Raw genomic sequence first — 25,064 nt, 5'->3', positions numbered from 1 at the left:
TTGGACAGGGGAAGGGTTAAGAGGAAGGGAATTGTATGCCTTCGATAAAACTGGACTTGCATACAACTTCTACAGTCTGTTTAACTATTCAGTCTTTAGTTAATGTAAAGCTTAGGAGCAGCCATAGTACATGATCATGCATCAGAAAGCTAGATGGGTTGGTACTAGAGATGGCCAGATACCATTTTTTGCTTCCCGATACCGATTCCAATACCTGAAATTGCGTATCGCTGATATCGACAGCAGTATACTACTATGCCTGTATGGATGGGATATGATTTCTATCTTTGTTGTCGGTCTGGCTCAGATTAAACTCTTTGTGAAACATGAACAAACACAAAGAATGAATGCCCCAGAACTTTCTTTTATTCTCCAGTTTGACAGTCAGTTATAACGGAAAAAGAACATAAATAAACTACTTTAACGTAGATTTTCTTTAGGGCTTTATTACGTGGTATCGGATCGGTGCGTAAACTCCAGTATTTCCTGATACTGATACCAGCGTTTTAGGCGGTATACCGGTATCGGTATCGGAACATCTCTAGTTGGTACTGCATTCTGTGTTTCTTTCTCATTTACTTTAACAAAGCCAAACCTAAAACGTGTTTTTATTCATCCAATAGTCATACAAGTCTAACATGTGCTGGTGAAATCCCCAATCCTGGCCTGGGGGCTGGGGCAGTGCTATGAGTCCTTGAAAGTGTCTGTCTGGCAGAGTGGGGTCTGCCTATCAGTCTGTGAGTATCTAGTTTAAAGAAAGGGAAAGAATGTGCCCAGGCTCCCCCAATACCCTCAGGCTATCTCAGAGCTCTGGCTCAAAGACCTTTCTCACATCGGCTCAATTAAAAACATGCTCAAGCATTTTCCAACTCAGAGAGGGGATGGCTGTTACATAAACTAGTATCTAAACAAACCGAAGAGTAACACTGCTGGCTTTCCATTCCATTCATTAAGAAACTGCTACACTTTCACTAAAAGAAAATTAAATCTAAATCTTAAGTCTTAAAATGAAATGTTGGTCTTTACATGTAAAATTAAAAAGGTATGGGTAACAAAAAATTACTTAATATGATTAACTATATGATTATTATGATTGATTAGCTAAACAACATAGATTTGAGCATTAAAGTTAATTCTTGAAAAAATTCAGCCTCAAGTGTCTGGAACCCACGCAACTTCTAGGCAAGACCCGACCTTCAATAGCATTCACACACTACTACTGGCCAGGCCTCCATGCTTACACAAGGTAATGTAACCGGATGCGTTCAGGTCCTATCCCCTGACCAATCGGCTATCCTAACCTTAACCACTCGAGGTCAATGCCTAACCCCAACCAATCAAGCTGCTTTGTATGGAGGGACTTGCCTAAAAGTTACGTGGGATACATAGTAACGTGTCAATGACAAGTGAGAAAATTCCTGCTAATGGGGACCTTGTGATGCAGGTGAAAGCCCCAGAAAAAGTGGAACTTGAGTTAAATCTTTGTTGCAATAGGTATAAGTATTATATCGTCAAAAAATTAAACTTAAACCCATGTATTAGTAAACAGTGAGTAATTTACACATCAAGCAGATGAACAGTGAGATCAGCCTTCATTTGGAGTTGTGGTTCTGACCACGTGGAGAATGTATTCACTCTCCTTTTACTGGAGGTCTGTTTTGGTTTGCACCAATTCCTGAGGTATTGCTGGCTAATTAACTGCTAAATGTTACACTACTAGCTAGTCGCTAACTTTGTTTGTCATCTGGTGCTGACCAGGTAGGTACAGTCAACTGCCTTCTGCATCTGAAAACAATGCTGATGAGGGCACAGAGTGAACCCAGACAGTAAAAACCCATTCAGAAGCTGAATGACGTTATGAAGCTCTGTCTGTAGAGCTGAGGTAAACTGCAGAGTTGGGTGATAACACATGCTTAAATATGTGTGGACAAGTGGCCGGGTTAGCTCAGTTGGTAGAGCAGGCGCACGTATATAGAGGTTTACTCCTCGACGCAGCGGCCGCGGGTTTGACGCCAACCTGCCGCCCTTTGCTGCATGTCATCCCCCCCTCTCTCTCCCCTTTTCATCCTGTGGAAATAAAGGCCTAAAAATGTATAAATATATATATGTGGACAAAACATGTAGATAAACATCTTTAACTTTGAGCTTAGCCTTAAATAAGTAACTGGAAAATTGGAATAGAATATGCTGCAATACATGTCCTTAATTATGATCAAATCTGAATATCTGACATTTTGTTCATAACTCTTATATGCAGTCTCTCATGTGTATATACGTAGTCACTTAACATATGTGCACACAGCCAAACAGTTTAGTCCTGTATAATTGCCTTTCTCATGCTCAACTTCATGTCGCTCCCTTGTCTCAAAATGTGGCCCAAATGCTTTGATACCAATTAAACTCTGAAACCAGCCAGGCATAAAAGCCCAAAGAGGACCAGTGTGAGTCTGGCTCAAGTTTGTCCCTCCCACAGCACCATAGCCATCCAACCCAACTGCAACAACTTTGGAACAGGAACGTGAAGGAATGGCAACAGAAGCCTGTCAGTGTACACAGACTGAGCACAGGGAATAAGTTGGTTCAGAGGTTAGCGGAAGTTGAACCATGAACTGAACTCTCTGCTCTCTGGAATGTGAAAACAGCATTAGTAGAAGGTGTGTCTGTAAACAAGATTCTTGTTAGTTAGTGTTTGGTCACAACATATTCAGTGCCTGGCTACATCAGCATGCTGTTTGCTACTACAGATGCAAACGTCTCTAATGCTAACAGTCTTCTTAAACGCTAATGGAAAAATAACATCATTTTGAATTCCAGCGCGATAACTTGGCAGCGTGTTATGTTTTGAGGGATTATTTCCTGCAGGACATTTCCATTTCTCTCTGCTGGTGTCAAGTGATTAACAATAGCCAGGTCAGAACACACTGTATCACCTGCACTGATCTGAGAACACTGAATTCCAGCACACTTGAGCACAATAAAATTACAATGACAGAGAAAATTATTTTTACAGTAAAAAAAAAAAAAAAAAAAAAAAAAGAAGTATTACAATTTTTGAAAGCTGTTTTTCAAATCTGTTGGTGAAATAAACCTAAATCAGTACGCAATCTAGACTGCCTCAGTGGAAACCAGTTCTCATGAATTATTCAGTAAATATCCAGTATTGAGCAAGAATGCTGTAACCAGTAGCCACGAACCGGGCTGCAATGTAACCCATCGACAATCACCGTCTGTGTGTATAGAGCCAGCATATTGTCTAGGGCTGGGACCATATGCTTTTGTCCCGATTCGACTCTTTCACGATACATGGGTTACGAAAGATAGATTGATCTGGCTAAAGCCTCATATTTACCTTGGCTGAACTTGTCCCCCATCTCTTACTAGGGCTCGGTGATAGGATTATAAATATATATCGTCAAAACAATAAAATAATGTCTATCGTATATATCTTTTTTTATATCGTTTCAATTGCATTGTCAAAATACCAGTGGCCCAACTGCATTGCGGCAATATTTACATCATTTTGACAACGCTTTAAGTTCTGATCCTTTCAAGTTGAGCTTATTTTGTAGGGGTTTACATTTTTTTTCCTTTTGGCCATTTAAAAAAAAAAAAAAAAAAAAAAAAAAATAGATTATTAACTTATCTGAATCGAATCGTTCTAGAGAGAATGGCGATGCATCTTACACTGTAAACCTGAACGTTCAAAGTACTTAAATAGATTAAGTAGTGTATTCTCAAAGTTTTAGAAGTTGGTGTAACATGTTCTTCCTTAACTTAAAAACATAACTTAAGTACAACTTAATATAATTGAGTAATAACATACTAAGAATGATAAAGTCCTGCACTGTATTATTTTTAACAAGTTGACTTTACTTAAAAAATTTATGGAAACTCATTGCCTTGAAAAAAGTAAGTTCAATGAAGGTAGTAATGGTAAATTAGTGCAGCTTAATTGTTCTGAGTAAACAATACTTAATAAACTTAAATTTATTAAGTGAACACAGCTTGTTTATTCTGAGTAAGTAACACTCAATAAGCTTATACTTGTTAAGTGAAGACAACTTGTTTATTTTAAGTAAATGACACTTAATTAGCTCATGGTTTTGAAGTTAATGCAGCTTGCCTTTTAAGTAAATAATTAGTTAATTAGCTCACATTTTTTAAGTGAGCACTACTTAATGCTACGGACTTGTTTTCTGGTTCAGTTTACAGACTGAAAATGACTATACAAGTAGCATATACATCTATTTAAAAAAAAAAAAAAATCTAAAAGAATGAAATGAGAAGGTTGTTTTAGATAAATCACATCATTTCTTTATTTTTAATTATCTGGCATTCGCATAGAACACCACCCTGCCATTTAACATATTTATAGTATTTCTATTGTTTAAAATAGGGATGATTTAAAAAATAAACTCACAAAAAAAATGTATATAGCACATGTTAAAATACAATAAAATCTCAAAGTGCTTCACCAAATGAGTAAAATCGATCATAATAAATAAATTGCAATCAGCAAATGGTCTGAAATGCATTCGACATTAGTGGAGGACCAAATGTATTTATTTTATTTATTTTTTTGCTTTTTTATTGTCATCAGTTTAATGTAGCCTATATATATTTTTTATTTTTATTTAAGTAGCTGCAGAGATAATTTTGTATGGCAAGTTAATCTCTGATTCAACGTGAACAGCATAGATATAGAACGATCTATGGTGAACAGAAGGTGGCGCTAATTTGCATACTACACTGATTCCTTACTGCTCTTTGGAAAAACACAGAAGAAGAAAAGTTTGAACAACAAAGCAAGGCGGGATGCAACAGACAGTAGGCTTGCAGAAAGTTACTACCTACGGAGCAGCACTGGACTTACTGTAAGTTTTGAATGTTAACATTCCTTCACTTTTACTTCTTTTATACATGTTTGTATGTGTTTGTCTCAGAGAGCGTAGACCTTCTCCAAGCCCCCGCCCTTCTCCAAGCCCCCGCCCTTCTCCAAGCCACCGCCCTTCACTGGCTTATCACAGTAGTCTTGTTGGGATTGGCAACTTGTCAGATATAGGTTAGCTGCTATAGAGCTAGCCACTTAGCGTGACCACTAACGTTACACACTCCAGCAGCACAACTAGCAACCTACCACTCCCAGACTTACTGAAGAATTGTACAACGGATGAACGAGTCAACTGCCCGTGCCCGCCCACCTGTGTTGCGTCGGTTTTAAAACAAACGACCCTGCTGGGGGCAAGCTGCTTTTTATGACAAAGATGAATTAAGTAAAAACCCTTAACAGTAAAGCTTTGGTTTGTAGAAATGGCATTATTGTTGATTAACCATGCAGTAAGGTTCAAGTGTGGCTGCTTTTCTTTACAGTAATGTTAATTTTGCTTAATGGCTTTAGTAACTTGACACTTTGGGGCTCAAATGTAAAGATCATTAACAGGGAACATTTATAAATGGAAGTATTTATGATTGGACACTCTTTGAATGCTTTTAATTGTTCAGTTTCATATCAGTTTATGCCTTTGCATCTTGCTGTTCCAGTTTCAAGAAGTTAAGGAAGATAACTGGAGATGTGGTAACGATACCAGGTAATCCAATGAATGTGAATTCTTCTATCACCCCCCCCTCTAAATACCAATAACTTAAATTGGTTTTTTTTCTCATACAATGTTTTAGTGTGGTAACCCTAAATCATATGCACTCCCACATACACATATCATTGTTTTTTCTACTTGAAGATGATGGAGACCATATTTCCATACGCCGACAGACCATAGTGATGTCCTGCCCACCTGTGAACGACCTCATGGACCTCTGGCCTGCTCTCAAAATAGAGTCTGAGGTAATATGGATCAGCTCTCTTTTAAAGTGAAAACTGTGATTCTTTCTCATTTGGCCGATATTTTTGCTTTATAAATGTGTACAAGATTCTTCAAATTGAACAGTTTTTTTAATAAGTGTTGTTGCTGTATTCTCCTCCGGCTGTTATTTCTATGTAGCTGTATGCAGAGTTCCAGCGGATTACAAATCAGAACCTGCCCAACATGTGCTATGCTGAGCTTGACCGCCATCTTCTTCTAATGATGACCTTATTCAGACAGAAGGCACCAATAACTGGGAAGACAGCAGATGCTCTGGCTGAAATTTAAAAAATCCACGATAAACAGGTAAATAGATTTTTACACATTTCATAGCTTGAACCAGTGGAACATTGAACAGGTTCAATGATTCAAATGAGATTTGTGAATTTTGCAATTAGTCCACTTTGTGTATGCCATTTGTCTGATTGCGTTAAAGATGTTAACAGGTTATTTGTGGACATATGTTCTGATTGGTCTGTTTAAAATCAGCTTTGTTCTGTAAACTCTTAAGTATATACTAGGGGTGTGACGAGACGCTTACTCCACGAGACGAGACACATCACGAGATTGGGTTCACGAGAACGAGACAAGATTTTAAATTTTTTTTTTAAAGATATCCTCAATGATGAAATATATGAATGGAAAATAGTTTTTTTTATTTAACTGAAAAATCACAAAATGCAAAACAATTTAGGTGCCTTTTGAAATCAACTATTAATGATGAATGTTATTTAACTTTTTTTTTACTATTTTAATGAATCATATGCAGTAAAGGACATGCAAACACTGCAAAATGTTTTGTATAAAATCTACCAACTGGCTTCTGCCCTGTGAAATCTAACTCCTTTCCACAAATCGAACATAAAAAAATAAACAGTATAAATAAAATAAATGTGTAAACAACAGAAAATGTTTAAATGCAAACAGTAAGTGTATCAATAACCAAAGTACTGCTCTCTCAAAACTACAAGTGCAAACAGAAACAATTTTTTTTCTATAAGATAAACTACACAGAACAGCCTAAGATATGGTCATGTTATTTTTCAAGAATATAAGCATGTCGACTATTTCTGGCAGCAGTTGAGACCTTTGGGCAGTAACTATGTCTCCTGCAGTAGAAAAAACACACTCACTTGGAACTGAGGTAGCAGGGATAGAAAGGTATGCTTTGGCAAGTGGAGACAGCAAAGGATATTTAGGAGTTGCCGAAATCCGACATTTTCCACCACAGAAAATGGCCTCATATCAGCTGCAATGAAAACGCCTGTCCCTCGTTATTGCCGTGGCTCTTGCACTTACCGGTGGCAGAGATGCAAAGGCTTCTAGAGTTGTTTGGCCTTTTAATGTTTTCGTCGCGGGTGCTGTAGTTGGTAGAGAGCTGTGGTGGTGCTGTAAGTGTTTTTGCATAGTGCTCGTGTTAGCCGCGGTATACGGCATTTTTTTCTTACAATATTTACATATTGTGTTCGTCTTGTCTGTCACTCTTTCGCCGTTTATTATTTCCGCAGGAAAACCAAAATGTTTGCACACAAATGATTTAAAAGTGGCAGGGGGATCTTCAATAGTAATTTCACGCTCCATCACGCTGACATCACATCGCCTCAAGAGACAACTTTTCACCTCGACGAGAAGTCTCGTCACGTTTTAATCTCGCGAGATCTCGTAAAACGAGATCTCGTCACACCCTTAGTATATACAATTCAGTTTTTATCTTAATAGGAAATTCATGACATCCATACCAAGCGCACTACTGTTCTCCACGCCCTTCCTGTGTATCTGCGCGAGGACGTCTCTGGATTTTTAAGAACCTGCACGGTGAGTCTCCTTAAGTCACTAACAGATTCTACTGTGTATTATCTAAACGGTTCATCTAAATACTAACTACAAAGGAACTGTATTGGCATTTTATTCAATGTTCAGTAAAACATTTTCTTGTAAATGTCCTTGGTTTCAGTCAACACTTAGATTCTCTGGTAATTTGGCTAATTCATACTGTATGTGCAGAAAATTGATCTTATGTTTTTCAACTCTTACAATGAGACCCAGGTCTCTTTTGTAAAACCGGTATTGGATTTCAATGGGACTTGGTTAAGGAAAGACAAATTATGTCCTCTGTTCTGTGTTCTGTGTCCATGTGTTAGTTTGTGATTAGTATCTCTTTTTTCATTCATTCAGGATGAGTCCGATGAGCCAGAGCTTGATGGTGTTTGCAGTGGGCTTCATTACTTTCATCAGTGACTATGACACAAGTCCAGTTCACTACCACCCTGTGAGAATCACTGTCGTCATTGAAAGTGATGCCGTGGTCAGCCTCTCCAGACTTGGCAATGCCTTCCTGGTAATCTGTGGAGTGATCTATGCACTACACCTCAGCTATCCCAAAGCACTGACCAACACTTTTGAATTCACTTAAAAGATTTAACTTGGTCTAGAAATCCCGAGTTTGCAGACCCTCAAGAATGAACTAATGATGTAGAAACTCATCTGAAAAAAGGCTGCAGGGTAAAGCATTATAAAAGGCTAGTTCAAAGTTATCTCCTTTTGTCTAAATAATGCCTTAAAAAGTTACTGCACTACTGCAGGTGTTCAGCCAATAAGCCCAAACTACACAATATTCCTTTGTTCTCATTAATATAATGCAAAAGTAACGCTAATGTTTTTTCTTAACCATTGTGGGCTGCGCAAGATGACCCACATTTCACTGTGCATTTGATACTGGTTATGTAAAACATTTATATTTTAGAGTTTTAAGTGAAAATGTTCTTAAACTCTATAGAATTTTTTAAATTTCATCCAAATTGCTGCCCTGTTGCCTTACTCAGGAATTAGCCAGGAAGCCAAAAGCAGTGTTTTTTCTTTTATAGCTGTAACGAACGATAATTTCATTTTGGTATTATTGTTTTTGATTACTCCGACTATTTTCCTGACTATCTGATTAGTTGTCTGGTCAATATCAGAAATTTGTGATAAATATTTATTTCCTAGGGCCTTAAAGAAACTTCTTATTGGGACTTATTCACCGTATCCCCCAGAGTTAGATAAGTCCATACATACCCTTCTCATCTCCGTGCGTGTCGTAATTCTGTCTGACGCACCCACCACTAGCCTAGCTTAGCACAGATCCTGGAGGTAACTGGCTCCATCTATGCTCCTAATAAGTGACAAAATAACGCCAACATTTTTCCATTTACATGTTGTGATTTGTATAGTCACAGCCTGTAAGAATAACAAGGTCACAAGAGTCACAGCCATCTTCTAACCGTATGCATACTGGGAACTATATTCTCAGAAGGCAAAGCAGTAGTAAGGAGTGATTTGCTTGCAGAACTCTAGGTGAACTCTCTGCTCCTCACCACAGGGCTTCTCAGGTGCAAATCACTCTGCAGAAGTAGCAGTGCTTCGCCCTTTCTGAGAATATAGTTCCCAGTATGTATACGGTTAGAAAATGTCTGTGTCTTATGTTACCTTGTTATTTGTACACGCTGTGCCTATACAAATCACAACATGTGCTAAGCTAGGCTAGCGGTGGGTGCGTCAGACAGAGTTACGACACGCACGGAGATGAGAAGGGTATGTATGGACTTATTTATCTCTGGGGGATACAGAGAATAAGACAAAGTCCCAATAAGTCGGCGTGTTCCTTTTAAGTGACCAGGAACACATTTGGAAGGATAGAATCAGAGAATTTTGAGTTTTTCTTCTTAAAAATCTCTCAAATTTATTTATTTATTTAATATACACTTTATTTATTTTTTTATTTTAATTTATGTTTATTTATTTTTCTGTTTCATTTTAACCTTTAACTGTTCAAAAGCAGACGTTCATGACTTTTAGATATATTAAGTTAGTTAAACTTAATGTAATTTTTTTAAAGTTTTGAGTCACAGTTTTGAGTTTTGAGAAATTATTCCTGTGGTTTGAAAACTCAAAACTGTAAGTCATAATAACTGAAAATAATTTGAGTTCTGGTAACTTATTCGGGTTTACAGCGTACTATAAATATGTTAAATGGCAGGGTGGTTTTCTATGTGAATGCCAGATAATTAAAAATAAAGAAATGATGCGATTCATCTAAAACAACCTTCTCATTTCATTCTATTAGATAGATGTTTTTTCAAATAGATGTATAAGCTACTTGTATAGTCATTTTCAGTCTGTAAACTGAACCAGAAAACAAGTCAGTAGTATTAAGTATTGCTCACTTAAAAAATGTGAGCTAATTAATTATTTACTCAGAAAAAGCAAGCTGCATTAACTTAAAAACTATGAGCTAATTAAGTGTAATTTACTTAAAATAAACAAGTTATCTTCACTTAATAAGTATAAGCTTATTGAGTGTTACTTACTCAGAATAAACAAGCTGTGTTCACTTAGAAAATGTAAGTTTATTCAGTATTGTTTACTCAAAACAATAAAGTTGCACTAATTTACCATTACTAAGTTCACTGAACTTACTTTTTTCAAGGCAATGAGTTTCCATACATTTTTTAAGTAAAGTCAACTTGTTAAACTTAACAGTGCAGGACTTTATCATTTTTAGTATGTTATTACTCAATTATATTAAGTTGTACTTAAGTTATGTTTTTAAGTTAAGGAAGAACATTTTTTAGTTTTTTAAGTAGTCAACTTGTTAAAATTTACAGTGTATAATCGATTATTTTTCCCACCCATATGATTTTGTACTAAGGTTCTCAATGAAATGAGAAAATACTCAGTACTTTTCCTTTGTCATATTACATTAGAGTATTTAATTCACACGGAAGTACACAAAATAGGCTTTACCATGTGGTCATTTCAATAAAAGTAACCTTTTTTTTCATCTTTGAGCAAGTACGAGCAACTTGTGAGAATTGGTAATGAATTGTTATACATGTGGACATTTCTTGTTTTTGTAACTTTATTTTTTTTATCAAACTCCAAAATATTTAATAGAGGGAGAGTCCCATTTACAAATTTACTTTGCAAGTGAGCATCTGAAATAAAGTTATACCAAAGTGTTTGTGTCTTGGTTCTTGTGTAACCTATACCCTGTAGAGTATACCCTGATTTATGAGGAACATCTATTTGGGTATACTTCTCTCTGGACTTCTCAGAGTGAGCTAAATATTGTCTGCAACTAAGCAAACCTTATTCAACATCAATTAAAAGGCCCTTGATCTTTGGATCCTTCCTCCTTGTATCCTGAGCTTGGCAGCGCCCTCTTCTAACTTGATGGGTTGGTAGAGGTGCACATGCTGTTGACTCTGATGGAGGTGATCAAAATTTGGTGTAGATAACCCTACCCAACTGAATCAAAACTTTTTCCGCATCAAAACTGAATCAAGAGTGCATTTACTCCCATTTTCTATGTTTAAATGGCCCAGGGCAACCAAAACATATTACCCTTGACCTAGGCTCTGACCAGCTCCAAAAACATCAACAACCCCATGAACAAAACACAAACTGACTTGAGTTTTTTAAAGCAAGCCAACTGGAAGTTGGACATCATCTTTTAAAAGGCTATTTGTGAAGCTATACAAAATGCTAAATCTTAAAAAATTACCATTTTGGAAAATAATACAAATCACAGATGCACAATTTCATTGATTTGATGGGGATGCAACACAAAACTAATCAGATACTCTTTTTACAAAACCCCCTGCTGGCATTCCTAGAGTATGGCACCAACATATTAGAGCTGCCCAGCCTCTGCTGTAGGCTACTGAACAGCTCCACTGGACTATAATTTACTGTAAGTGCCTTGCTGAAGGGCACATTGACGCTTCTTTCAGCTCACTCACTTCTCTCCTCCCACATTTAAACATTTTAGAAAATGGCCATTCCTTTCATATACAGATGTCAACACAAAACTATAACTCACAGCAGCATCTTCGTTTGTCTTAACATCTTGAGCTCTATAAAGTTTTAAGTCGGTCGACATGCAGTGTTCTCTTGCAAGTTGTGGATCACGTTGCAGACTTTGAAAGAGGAGAACAAAAAATGGCAGTGGCCAGGTGGTAAGGTCCAGGGCGGATATAACAAAGACCCTCTTGTGCACACAGTCGACACTATGCCTCCCAAAGCCTTCATCCCTGAGCGCTCCGGAGATAAACACTCCCTCCAGCCTCTCACTAGGAAGATATTGGTGACATTAACCAAGGAAGGAGAAAATGAGGGCCCGCGTGAAACTCTATCAACTGGAAATTCCAAACAGCAGGGGAGAGGGGTTATGTACGAAGGATTTCAGTCCAAGATATCAGACATCACCAGAAAAGCTATTAACTGAGGGGACCAGAATTTGGTCTGTGATTGAAAAAGACATTGCATAACGTAACCAATGCTTAAATCTTGATGTATTAATAAGCATTCTGTCAGCTGACAGGTGAAAGAACAAGAATATTAAAGAATATTATTACTGCTCCTGTCTTCATTAAGTAAGGTTAATCATTGCAGCCCAAAGCGATTCAAGTTTTACAACAAGCAACACAAAGCAATTCAAAATAAAGAAGAACAGCTCGATCAGGTTGGTTGGGTCGAAACATATATCTTCAATTCATTGTACAAAAACATCTCAACAAATGCTGTCATGTCAAGTTAAAAATGGTTCACAATGTGAAAAATGCAATACAGCTTCCTCACAATCATTCATACCAAGATGTCCATTACCAAAGACAGATTCAAATCAAGCAGATGACTGACATAACAGGGAAACTTTGACATAACTATATATACTGTATATATATATAAAACAGTATGAATGGTGACATATTCAAACCAAATTGAGAATATGCAAGGTTTTAAGCGATGATTGAAATGTTAACAAGACTTGCTAGCTGCTTTATAAAATAAAAGTCCATATCCTATAGCACTTATCAAATAGCAATGGTTTGCTCTAATAACATCCATGCTAACACGAGGCATCGGGAAATCAGCTGACATGCCATCCACAGAGATGGAGGGCTTGAGAGTTGTTTTGCTTTAACTCTGCTGGATTGGGGTACGAAGACCGGGTACATCATTTGAGTTGTCGTGCAAAAAAAAAAAAAAAAAAAAAGACTACACACAAAAAGGGAGAGTCACATAACAGGATGGAAACGTGCATTAATTCACATCGTCTTTTTGAAGATTTTCTGGAAATTCAGTTCAAATTTGCAATAACATAAGATGGAAATACTGAGTTTTCTTTCACTCAGCCGCAGACCTGTCGCTTTTTTTTTTCTTTTTAAAAGGGGTATTAGAATGATTATATAGGGTATTTTACACTGTTCCTTAAGGTCTCCTAATGGGGTATGTAACATTGGTTGGGCTGAACATTGCCCGAATGCTATTTTATTAGGCCCTTAACTACCCTGTGAATATGGCTCTATTTGGAACAAGAGCTTTTCTTCCAAATATGGTATGCTCATGAATATTCAGAATGAGCTACGTGCTGATTGGTTTGAGCAAACTACATAGAAACACATGGGAGACTCGACAGCAGGTCTCACTGCAAAGTTATACATTGTTTGTCGGGCTATTACGTTATTAAATTCACTTCTGAGACTTTTTTAAGCGAGAAATCAACTATATAAAGCTCAAATATGGGACGTTTTACGAGAATTGGTGGCTTATTGCAAATTTGTTAAGACTGTGTGTCGGAGTTCAGCTGCCGGTGCTGCCTGTGTTGCTGCCTCGCTGCCCGGCCTGCCTTCCTCCACAGACCCCGGCCTGCAGCTCCCCTCCTCCTGCTAGCTAAATGGCCCGTGTGTGAGAGTGATAGCGCGGTCAGCGAGCTTGTTACACCAGCAATCTCTTACAACAGTTCCAGTTAATCTTGGCTGGCTGTCAGTTGCCGGCATAACTAGAGTAGCTATATTTACAGTTTGAATTTTGTCACGCCACTTACAGTGGGGGAAATAAGTATTTGACCCCTTGCTGATTTTGCGGGTTTGCCCACTTACAAAGAATGCAAAAATCTACAATTTTAATCATATGTACATTCTAACAGTGAAAGACAGAATCCCAAAGAAAATTCCAGAAAATCACATCATATGAATTTATTAAAATTGATAACCATCTGATGAGGAAAAACAAGTATTTGACCCCCTGGACAAACAGCATGTTAATATTTTGTAGAAAAGCCATTATTGGCCAGCACAGATGTCAAACGGTTTTTATAGTTGGTGACAAGGTTTGTGCACATTTCGGCAGGGATGTTGGCCCACTCCTCCCTGCAGACAGCCTCCAAATCATTCAGGTTCCGAGGTTGTTGCCTGGCAACTCGAATTTTAAGCTCCCTCCAAGGGTTTTTAAATCGGATTCAGGTCTGGAGACTGGCTAGGCCACTCCAGAACCTTGATGTGCTTCTTCTTCAGCCACTCTTGTGTTGCTTTGGCGGTGTGCTTAGGGTCGTTGTCGTGCTGAAACACCCATCCTCGACCCATCTTCAGCTCTCTCACTGAGGGAAGGAGATGTCGGTCCAGAATTCCACGATACATGGCCCCGTCCATCCTCCCCTCAATACGATGGAGTTGTCCCGTCCCCTTGGCTGAAAAGCACCCCCAAAGCATGATGTTGCCACCACCATGCTTGACGGTGGGGATGGTGTTCTTTGGGTTGTACTCGGTGTTCTTTGCCCTCCAAACACGACGAGTTGAGGCCAAAAAGTTCTATTTTGGTCTCATCTGACCACATCACCTTCTTCCAGGCCTCTTCTGAGTCGTCCAGGTGGTGAATGGCGAACTTCATGCGGGCCTGTACATGTTTCTTCTTGAGCAGGGGACCTTTGCGTGCGCTGCAGGATTTCAATCCATGACGACGTAGTGTGTTACCAACCGTTTCTTTTGTAACTGTGGTCCCAGCTGCCTTCAGTTGATTCATCAGTTCCCCCCTTGTGGTTTTGGGATGATTCCTCACCGTTCGCATGATCAGGGACACCCCACGAGGCAAGATCTTGTGTGGAGGCCCAGACCGAGGGAGGTTGGCGGTGGTGTGGTGCTTCTTCCATTTCCTGATAACTGCACCGACAGTTGATCTTTTCTCTCCAAGTTGCTTTACGATTCTCTTGTAGCCCATCCCAGCCTTGTGCAGATCAACAATCTTGTCCCTGATGTCCGTAGAAAGCTCTTTGGTCTTGCCCATGGTGGTGATGTTGGATGCTGGTTGTTTGGGTGTTGACAGGTGTCTTTTATACAGGTAACGAGGTGAGGCAGGTGTATTTGATGTAGATAATTGGTTCGGATTGGGGCTGTGTCTTAAAGAAAAACTAACTGGCTTGTAGGAGCCAGAATACTTGCTGTTTGTCCAGGGGGTCAAATACTTGTTTTTCCTCATCAGATGGTTATCAATTTTAATAAATTCATATGATGTGATTTTCTGAAAATTTTCTTTGGGATTCTGTCTTTCACTGTTAGAATGTACATATGATTACAATTGTAGATTTTTGCATTCTTTGTAAGTGGGCAAACCTGCAAAATCAGCAAGGGGTCAAATACTTATTTCCCCCACTGTAAAGCTAACACGGTGTCTGATTTCAAGTTAATGACTTTTTGTGAACAGTGGGGGTTTCGTTAGCTATGACTGTCCCTTCAATCCTAGTTATGTGTAGCTAGCTACAAATCACGGATAGTTAGCTTCATTTTCAGCGTAATTTGTTTATATTTACAGTTTGAATTTCGTCACGACACTTATACAACATCTCCCTAAATGTCTTATAAAGCTAACAACGGTGTTCGATTTCAAGTTAATGACTTTGTGTGAACAGTGGGGGTTTCGTTAGCTATGACTGTCCCTTCAATCCTAGCTATGTGTAGCTAGCTACAAATCACGGATAGTTAGCTTCATTTTCCGCAAAATTTGTGTATATTTACAGTTTGAATTTCGTCACGCCACTTATACAACATCTCCCTAAAGGTTTTATAAAGCTAACAACGGTGTCCGATTTCAAGTTAATGAATATTTGTGAATTTCAGAGGAATTCTAAGAGGAGCTAGCTCTCATTGATAGAGCTACATCCAGCCGCAGGCTCTATCAATGAGACTAAGGGACAAGCGGCGTTTATTTCCCCAATCGTTTGTTTAAATAACTCAACACTATAATTACACACATTAAAAGATTAACTGGAACCTGTGGTAACAGATTGCTGGCGTAACAAGCTCGCTGACCGTGCTCTCACTCACACACACTGGGCATTTAGCTAGCAGGAAGAGGGGAGCTGCAAGCCCTGGAGCTCTGTCAGAGCACCAGCGTTTGGTTGTCCATTATCCTAAAACCGGTGACTTTGAGCGGGTATGGAGTGCTGTGGGCTGCCAGTCGTGACGGAGCTCCAAGTACCTCAGAGCAGGCCGGGGTGTGTAAAGGAAGGCAGGTCGGGCGGCGAGGAAACAACACAGGCAGCACCGGCGCTGAACTCCGACACACAGTTGGACAAAATTTGCAATTAGCCATCCATTTTCGTAAAACGGCCCATATTTGAGCCTTACATAGTTGATTTCTCGCATAAAAAAGTTTCAGAAGTGAATTTTGTAATGGAATAGCAGAGATCTGCGCGACCTAGCTAGATTCAGAAGACTACCTGATCTCAGGTCAGTTGTGTAGCCTATGTAAATGTTGGGGCATGACTGTTTTCTTAATACACCCATGGGCTGACAAAGGTTCCGGTTTTCGGGAGGTTGACGTCAACTTCCAGCTTTGTTGGGATTCGCCCGTTTTCAGCGGCAGTTTCAAAATATTAAATTTTCATAGTAAAGGGGTGTCAGTGGGACTTTGAGCTTCTATGTATGTCCTATTTACCCACCGAACTGTCGTTATTCAACTATGACAGGGTAAAATCGGTTTTGCATTCTATCACCCCTTTAACATTATTTTTTGGGCTTTTCCGCCTTTATTTGATAGGACAGCTAGAGAAAGGGGAGAGAGAGGGGGAAAACATGCAGGAAATCGCCACAAGTTGGACTCGAACCCCGGACCTGTGCGTCAAGGCATAAACCTCCCAGCACATGTGCGCCTGCTCGACCCACCGAGCCAACCCGGCCACTAGAGGTGTTGAAATTAATCAAATAATCGATGCATTGAATCGTGGACATGGACGATGCTGCATCGATAATCGGCAGGCTCATAATCAATTATTTCTGTTTATAATGTAATGTAGGCCTAACAACATTTCTGTTTACATATTCTGGTATGTTTTGCACATTCAGGAAGTGCCATGTGCTCAATGCTGTATAGTTTTATGTATCCAAGTTATTTAGTATTAGAGCACTGCAGAATGTTTGGTTTTTGAAGCTTGAAAAGCTATGAATTAAATATCCTACATGGCTTTAATAGAAACATGGATTTGACGCATCGTGATGCATCGAGATATCGACTCGAATTGAATCGCTGACATGATAATCGTAATCGAATCGGGAGATCAGTGAAGATTCACACCTCTACCAGCCACCAGACCTTTCTTTCCAAAGGAAGGCAAGCTTTAGTGCATGTCCCAACAGAAATCCAACAGAACTTTCTTTACCTTCTGTAATTAAAGAAAAGCATCAGTATCAAAGTGTAAAATAAAAAGGAAAGCGCAGTTTGTAGTAATGTATTATAAAGTTATTATCATGATCAAGTATGTTCTCTGAAAAGCCAAAGACATTAACTAAGTTTTTACAGCAACACTGGTTGCAAAAATAGTCACATCTGAAAACATCTTACAGCTGGAAGAAAAACACACATTAAGTCACAATCTCTGTGGTTTTCTTTGATTCACTTCAAAAGAAACCATACATCAGTTTCCCTCTTTTATTCAATGAAGTGGCCCGAGGGCAGACGAGGATGAAGGCAGGGAAAGGAATCTGAGCAAGCCTGTGTGCCGCAGTCCCTTTCTAGGCACCTCGTTGATGCTTATTTGTTGCTTAAAAGGGGCTCCTTAGTTTGCTCAACAAATATCAAATGGTTTACTGGAAATATGATTAGCAGTTTGAGGCAGACTAACGGGTAATTTAAGAGGTCACACGCACACCATCACACCCATCTATTTGTTGATGCTGTTTTACATGGGCAGCTTTGTTAGTACAGCCGCAGTTTGAATGCGTGGGTTTTGTGCGCAAGGTCAAAGATTTTGTTTTTTTTGTTTAGAAAGGTGTTTCCTAACTAAATTATCTTGTGTTTTAGAAATGCTACGGAACCTAGAAGGTGAAAAATATCTGATTTCAACATCTACTGCTTCATTTCCACAACTTAACAGCAAAATTAAATTAAGCATGGCAGTGGTCTGAATAGAATTATAGTTTAACTCAAATGTTTGCTGTCATACGGACATGATTTTATATTTCCAATGCCAATATTCCGATTTTAACACAAGGGCAACATTTTATAAAATGGGTGGTTGCTTTAAAAGAATCTGCTGTAAAGCAACTACCCTGCTCTCAGACAAAGGATGTGAAAGCCGGACTCCCCTATTCAACCACAGGATCCTTGGAGAGTGAATGCTGCTGCCAATCATTCCTCACTGTTCACCGGCTCTTTTTCAAAGGCCCTGCTTTCCTTTCAGCTCTTTGGAGAAGGGAGGGGAAGGCTGGTTAGCTGACATGCACTTGGCTCTTCCAAATACAAGGATGATTTTACACAACTTGTCCACATTTTTTAGGACCTGGATATTTCCATTTTTGCATGCTGTTATTGACCTACTGCTAACCACCTTATCAGGAGACACTAATCGGTGGACCTCATTAGAATCTCTGTAACTGCACAAAACATGTTTCCTCATCCCACAAGCAAGGTATTGGAAAAAAGGATTTTAATAGGGAACTGCTTATTTTGGCTACACAATAGTAATTTTGGTTGGGGACTGTAAAGCCCAGCACTACTACAGTGAGCAGCAGTGAGTATGCTATGCAAGAACTAGAAAAAAGACTCTGTGTTTACTTTCCACCAAGAAAAATTCCTCAGAGTAATGGTCAACCATGGAAAACTGGGCTCAAAAAGGTCATTATTATAGGAGACAGCAAATGAATGTACAGAAATCTTATATTTTACTTCATCCCTCATCTTCTCAATGATCACATGGATGGTCAGAATGCCTGGAAAAAGAGAAAGAAAGAAGGCTATTGTAGCCCGTAAAACTAATGTCATGGGCCTTATATAAATGTCTAAAGCTAACCCCTATGTTTAGTGAGCAGTGGGATGCATGTCTCCTCTCGCAACAATCACAATACATTTCTGAACAACCTTTAAAATAAGTTGTAGAGTACAAGAGTTGTAAAACCTTTATGGTAAAAATTGACATCTCATAGCTGCTTGAGCTTAAAAAGTTAGTCATATTAGCTGATCGACTGAAAATTAATCACAACTATTTTGATAATCATTCAAGTCATTTTTCCAGCAGAAATGCCCCTGAAAAAAATGACTGGATACAGCTTCTCCAATATGAGGATTTGCTGCTTTTCTCTGTTTTATATCATTGTAAACTTCATATCTTTGGGGTCAGACAAAAGAAGACATTTGAATATATGCCACGTGTGGTCTACAAAACTGTGATGGCCATTTTTATGGTGATTTACAGACTCTCCCCTGGGACTGAAATATACTCGTTCATTTCCTGTCCAGGACTACAGTATATATCTACTCAAATATAATGTCTTTACGATACGTAAGGAATGCAAACACAGCAACGCACATGATTACATCCGTTAAGTTTCTGCATTCAATGAGTTCAGCACAGAGAATCTTCCAATGGCACTGGTTCAGCCATCAGGAACGTACAGCCTGGTCTTAGAATGGATTTTTTTTGGTGGGTCTTGCAATTTGCCATGTTTTGTAAAAGCAACAGGTAGCATGGCTTATTAGACATTTTTCAACTGCTGTCCAGCAAAAACAGATTATATGGGTTAAGTAAGGCTTAAGTAACTAAATTTGAGCTGGCAGCTGCAACACAATTCAAACCTAGGATGCAGGTCTTGAGACACACAGAGCTGATATTGGAGTGGCAGGTAGGAATGCATGTGGAGAGTTGTGTTCTTGTGACAGACACTTCACTCTCCATTAGTCATATGCAAAAACAATCAGGGGTGCTTCTGCCTGCAGTTCATCCATAGACAAACACGCTGTGCATGCAAAACCCTGTTATAATTCAGGCATGACTCTTTTCTGTTCCTTAACAACCCCTTGACAGGCGGTTTGTTAAAAGATATCCAAAAGAAATCTTGAATGGAGAGACCACAGCAAGACTTCATATGTTGGTGAGATCACTTTTTCCCCCATCACAATAATATCTCTTCTGGGAAATACAATTTTTATTTGAATTTTCATTCATTTTCAATGAATAGAAATCCTGTGGAGACAATGGATTTCAAGAAACGCCAAAATGGCCAGAATGGAGCTGAGTGGGGATGCTAATGGGATTTAGCAAAAAAACTGACCACCGGTAACCGATTTCTTGTTGACACTGCTATTAATGTGTGGTATAGCCCTTGAAAAAGAGATTTTATATCTTAATGAGACTAACCTGGTTAAATAAAAAAAATGGAAATCACAGCTCTTGTGAATTGAAATGTGCACTGAAAACACTGGTTTAATTTAACATGATTTATTGTTCAGCCCTACGTGTATGATAACAAAGGACATTTTGACATGCCATACCAGAAAAAGCACAGGTATACCTAATAAAATGAATAACTGCTCCATTCCATATTGTTGTGGCAGTTCCAGAACCCTGCTATCCTTCATTTTATTATTTAGATCTGTGCTTTTCCTACTGTGACATACCAAAATGTATTCAATGAAGTCTTATTGTGCATGCTGGCTCACTGGCATGGCTTATTGGGATGCTTATGTGGAAGAGTTATCGTATCAGTTATCATTTATGTTATTAATTACACCTGTGCTTGTGACGTTACACGTGTGCTCTGTGCCATGACAATATCAGACATAATCAAGCCGTCTAGCATGTGGCACCTGTTCTTTTAGTAATACATATGCTATATTTTAAATCCCAAATTAGTATGCACTAAACTACAAGCTTGGAAATAAAAACTAATTTCAATTTGCAGTCTTAATAAACTAGAGACCATCTTGCGATGGGTTCACACCAGCGTCGACACAAAGTGGGCCAGAGGCCCAAAGTGGCACCGTCCCTACTTTCTAGCCCCTACTTCCGGCAGCCTAGCTCAGACCACACCCATATTAGAACTTTGATCTGAACTACACACCAGTAAAGTATTGTGACTACATCTTGCAGGGTAGTTCAAATCACAGTGACAAAAGACAGACAGACATGTAAACACCTGGCAAAGTACTCTAAACTGACTCTATGGTAGTTCCTGCTACAGTACACACACACACACACACACACACACACACACACACACACACACACACACACACACACACACACACACACACACACACACACACACACACACACACACACACACACACACACACACACACACACACACACACACACACACACACACACACACACACACACACACACACACACACACACACATACAAGCGTCGCCGTCGTGGCTGGTAATAATAAAAAAAAAAAACACACGGAGCAAATTTAAACATGCCCAAATACACTATGGCTACCATGAACATGTTCTAATGTCCCAGCAGCATAATCAGAATGTCATCTAGTCCCTACTCTTGGATAGCCAACAATTTTAGGAGATTACCATTCTTTTTTTGTCTATGGAAGCTGTAGGCAATAGGCATGTACGTTGTGAAAGTTTGAGGTTTTACTACAAGACCTTTGCTGTACCAGCTGGTTTAAAAACAAAAGTAAACTTTGGATCTCTACAGGAATCTGCAGTAAGACTCCCCAGCAGCATATTGCCAACGTGAAGTTGATGCCAGTTTTACTTCCCTCCAACATCATGGACGTTTCTGTCCACACACACTTTTAGCTCTGCACACATAGTTGTGAAACATTAAGAGATTTCTCCACACGACCAGACACGGTTTCAAGCAAACCACAAGAGAGGCCCTGGTCTGGCAGCACAAAGATTAACTATAGCATGATGGAGAACAAGAGGAACCCAAAGGGACAGATTCAGCCTATCAGATTATAGAGGAGGGAAGAAGAACAACAGTAAGTGATGAATGCTCTTTTTAAAGTGTCATCCAGGCTATCTGTTTACAGATTTTAAAGCATCCTAAGATCTGGTAAATCTACCATGAGTTTGCATCAATAGGATGCTCATAATCAAGTTCAAAAATGTGATGATGCCACTACAAAATAATATGTTTATTTACAGCAGCATACACACAGAAACTGCTAAATCAGCTCCCTCCATCCACAAAGACATTACGCACTTCTACCCGTTCATTAGGGTGTAAAGTGCCACTTAAATGGTAAATAACTAGTTTCAAACTGCACTCTCAACATATCTATAGCAAACCCTAAATTAACAATTTAGGATCAATCCATAGACTGGCTCGAGCTTGGCACCAGAATTAAGAACATTAGCCTATTTTCTTTACATTCACAGACACCATTATAGCCAACTTAACAAGGACACCTACACTTTAAACAGCCAAATTGTGAAGTAAAAACAGTGCAAATTCTGTCCATTTTGCAGGTCTTGCATCTTTGCGTACAGAATGGCTTGAATACTAAGGGTTAGGGTTAGGTTAACCCCCTAACTCTAACCCATGAATACTAATGCCACACATGCCACAGCGCCTCTGGCCCAAATCATCAACATAAGACACAACTTTGTGCAGCTGCATAATGGACAAGAACACCACTATCAACACAGAGAACAACACTTATCTACCTGCAGCTCACTTCATATAACCTAAAACTGACCCCCAACCACAAATATCCCATTCTGTTTAGTTAGTTAGTTTTAAATGTATGGTGTCACTTCCTGCTTTCTACTATTCCTGGTGACACATCAGCAGCCCAGCGTTGAATCACACAACAGCTGGGAAGCTGCTTCAAGCCTGTTTTGATGATGGAACTTTTGGCTTTCTTGTGTGAGGGACTATTACATAATATCTACTGTTGAGCCTACATTGTACATGACAGTTGCACTGATTTGGATCTTTATAGTCATGCATGCTAATATAGCACAGCTCATAAAAATCAATTACCACCCAGATACAGTATCTACTATTTCTGAAATGGCATAAGGTACATTACAGGGCAAATGTAAATCGTACATATACCCACAGGATAAGGCATTGTTAAAAATAAGTATATTTTTTTCTTGTAATGTTATTATTATTCTTTAAGAGTGTCCAAGTTTCCATTTTACATATGACAGTTAACGTTACAGCAGAACTCTCTTTTGCTCAAAGTTAAATGCTCTACTGTTGGCCAGGGAACATTAACACCCAAATTACATTATTAACTTGTACACTATGGATGTCCTTTAAACATAATAGGAGTGATTTGTAATGCTTCACTAGAAGTTAGTACCATCTCTTAGAAGGAAACATGCAGATGTGAGGGACACACTGGCACAACTGCATCACAACACACACACACACACACACACACACACACACACACACACACACACACACACACACACACACACACACACACACACACACACACACACACACACACACAGGTCTCAAAGTTTGAAGACAGCTGGCTTTGCATGCAGGCCTTCTTACCCAAAAGCTTCTTCACCTCGTCAACACTCATGTATATGTTGACACTAGGCTGGTTGTGGTTGTTGTTGTTGTTGTTGACGCCAGAAGAGCTGCTCGGGTTGGCGAGGCAGCCTGCTCCTTCCAGCAGCAGGAGGAAGAAGAAGCCCCCGAGCCTCCACAGCACAGAGTGCGGCCAACCTCGGGACTCAGGCGGGGTGCCAGAGCCGTGAATCAACCCCAACATATCAGTGGTCCACTGGCTCCTCGCAGTTGTTCTCGCCTCGGTGTTCCCCAGTCGCCAATTTCTTTCTCATCCGTATCTGAAGTTAATCCCGGGAGGCAACATTACTAGTTACTTTACGCCGCAGCGCCACTTTTACCCTGAACTCCTTTTCCACCAGCCTGTTTTTTGTCCTCTCTTGCTAGCAGAGACAGGCTAAGTTAGCCGGAGCAGGCTAACTTTTGTCGGGTTGTGCTAGCTAACTGTCCGCGGTCAGACTGTCCTTATATGTTTGAATGTAAAAGTTTACGACGTTTTCCCAACACATACAATACACAACGGATATCACCACACTGAGGCGCTTTGTTTTGTGTAGGCAAAAACGAAAGAATGAAAAAATGCCCTAAAGTAGCATACTAGCTAATACATCCAGCTTTCTCCCTCCATGGCTTTTCCTACTATCTCAATTTTCACCCGGAGCAGGAGGGGGGGCCGCGGGGGCACTCAGTGCCTGACCAGCCTCCGACTACTGAAGTGGAATGCTGCCTTCAGGTGCTGTCGGACATATTTAACTGTAAAGAACGAACCAAAAAAGGATATATAACCAGTTCGTCTTATCACATTAAAAGTAAGCACTAAAGCCAAACAACTTATCCTTAACTACTAACTTACTTTAACTTTTGTAAGTATAACATCAACCCTGCTGCGTCCTGCTACATCCATCCATGCTCTGCTGGGCCACGCTACATCCTGTAACGCCCTGCAGCGCCCTGATATGACATGAACTACTACAACTACCATTGAAGTCACTGTTCCATTATTAATATGACTACGATTGCCACTGTACATCACACCCCCAACCGGCTCGTCAGACACCGCCTACCAAGAGCCTGGGTCTGTCCGAGGTTTCTTCCCAAGAGGGAGTTTTTCCTCGCCACTGTCGCACTGCTTGCTCTTGAGGGACTTATTGTAATTGTTGGGTCTTTGTAAATTATAGAGTGTGGTCTAGACCTACTCTATCTGTAAAGTGTCTCGAGATAACCTATGTTATGATTTGATACTATAAATAAAATTGAATTGAATTGAATTGAACCTGTCCAGGGACTGCGGGTGGAAATTAGCATTTTTTGCTATAACCTGGCACATGACATCTCTTCTTTTATAGACTAATGTTTTTTGTGCATTGTCCCTGATCAAATAAAGAAAAAAAATAAAGAAAAAATAAAACGGAATTATATATTGATAATTGTTGTCATTGTGTAATTATGTTGTCGAATTAATGTAGCCTATATCAGCAATAGTGCCATATTATGTTAAATATTATAATATAAATAAAGTCTATGCATTTAATACATTGATGATTATCCTAAATATGCCAAAATGCAAATTCTGCTATATAATACGAAGACTGCTTTTCAGAGGTAAAGGGG

The 25,064-nt window shown here is 39.3% G+C and overlaps 1 protein-coding gene across 2 annotated transcripts in view; it reads right to left on the bottom strand.

Moving 5' to 3' along the window:
* ryk (receptor like tyrosine kinase) overlaps nucleotides 1–24,351 on the bottom strand; it is a 54,352-nt gene extending 30,001 nt beyond the window's left edge. The window contains exon 1 of one of the 2 annotated variants that reach the window (XM_028588258.1): nucleotides 23,436–24,351. In XM_028588258.1, the coding sequence (XP_028444059.1) occupies nucleotides 23,436–23,658 (223 nt within the window). In that variant the 5' untranslated portion in view covers nucleotides 23,659–24,351. The remainder of the gene's footprint in view (nucleotides 1–23,435) is intronic. The other variant, XM_028588257.1, reaches the window with a different exon arrangement.
* Between the last annotated feature and the right edge of the window lie 713 nt (nucleotides 24,352–25,064).

This window comes from Perca flavescens, chromosome 9 (assembly GCF_004354835.1).
Source record: "Perca flavescens isolate YP-PL-M2 chromosome 9, PFLA_1.0, whole genome shotgun sequence".
NCBI lineage: Eukaryota > Metazoa > Chordata > Actinopteri > Perciformes > Percidae > Perca > Perca flavescens.
The sequence above is the reverse complement of the archived record's forward strand: the minus strand, read 5'-3'. Positions and strand labels throughout refer to the sequence as shown.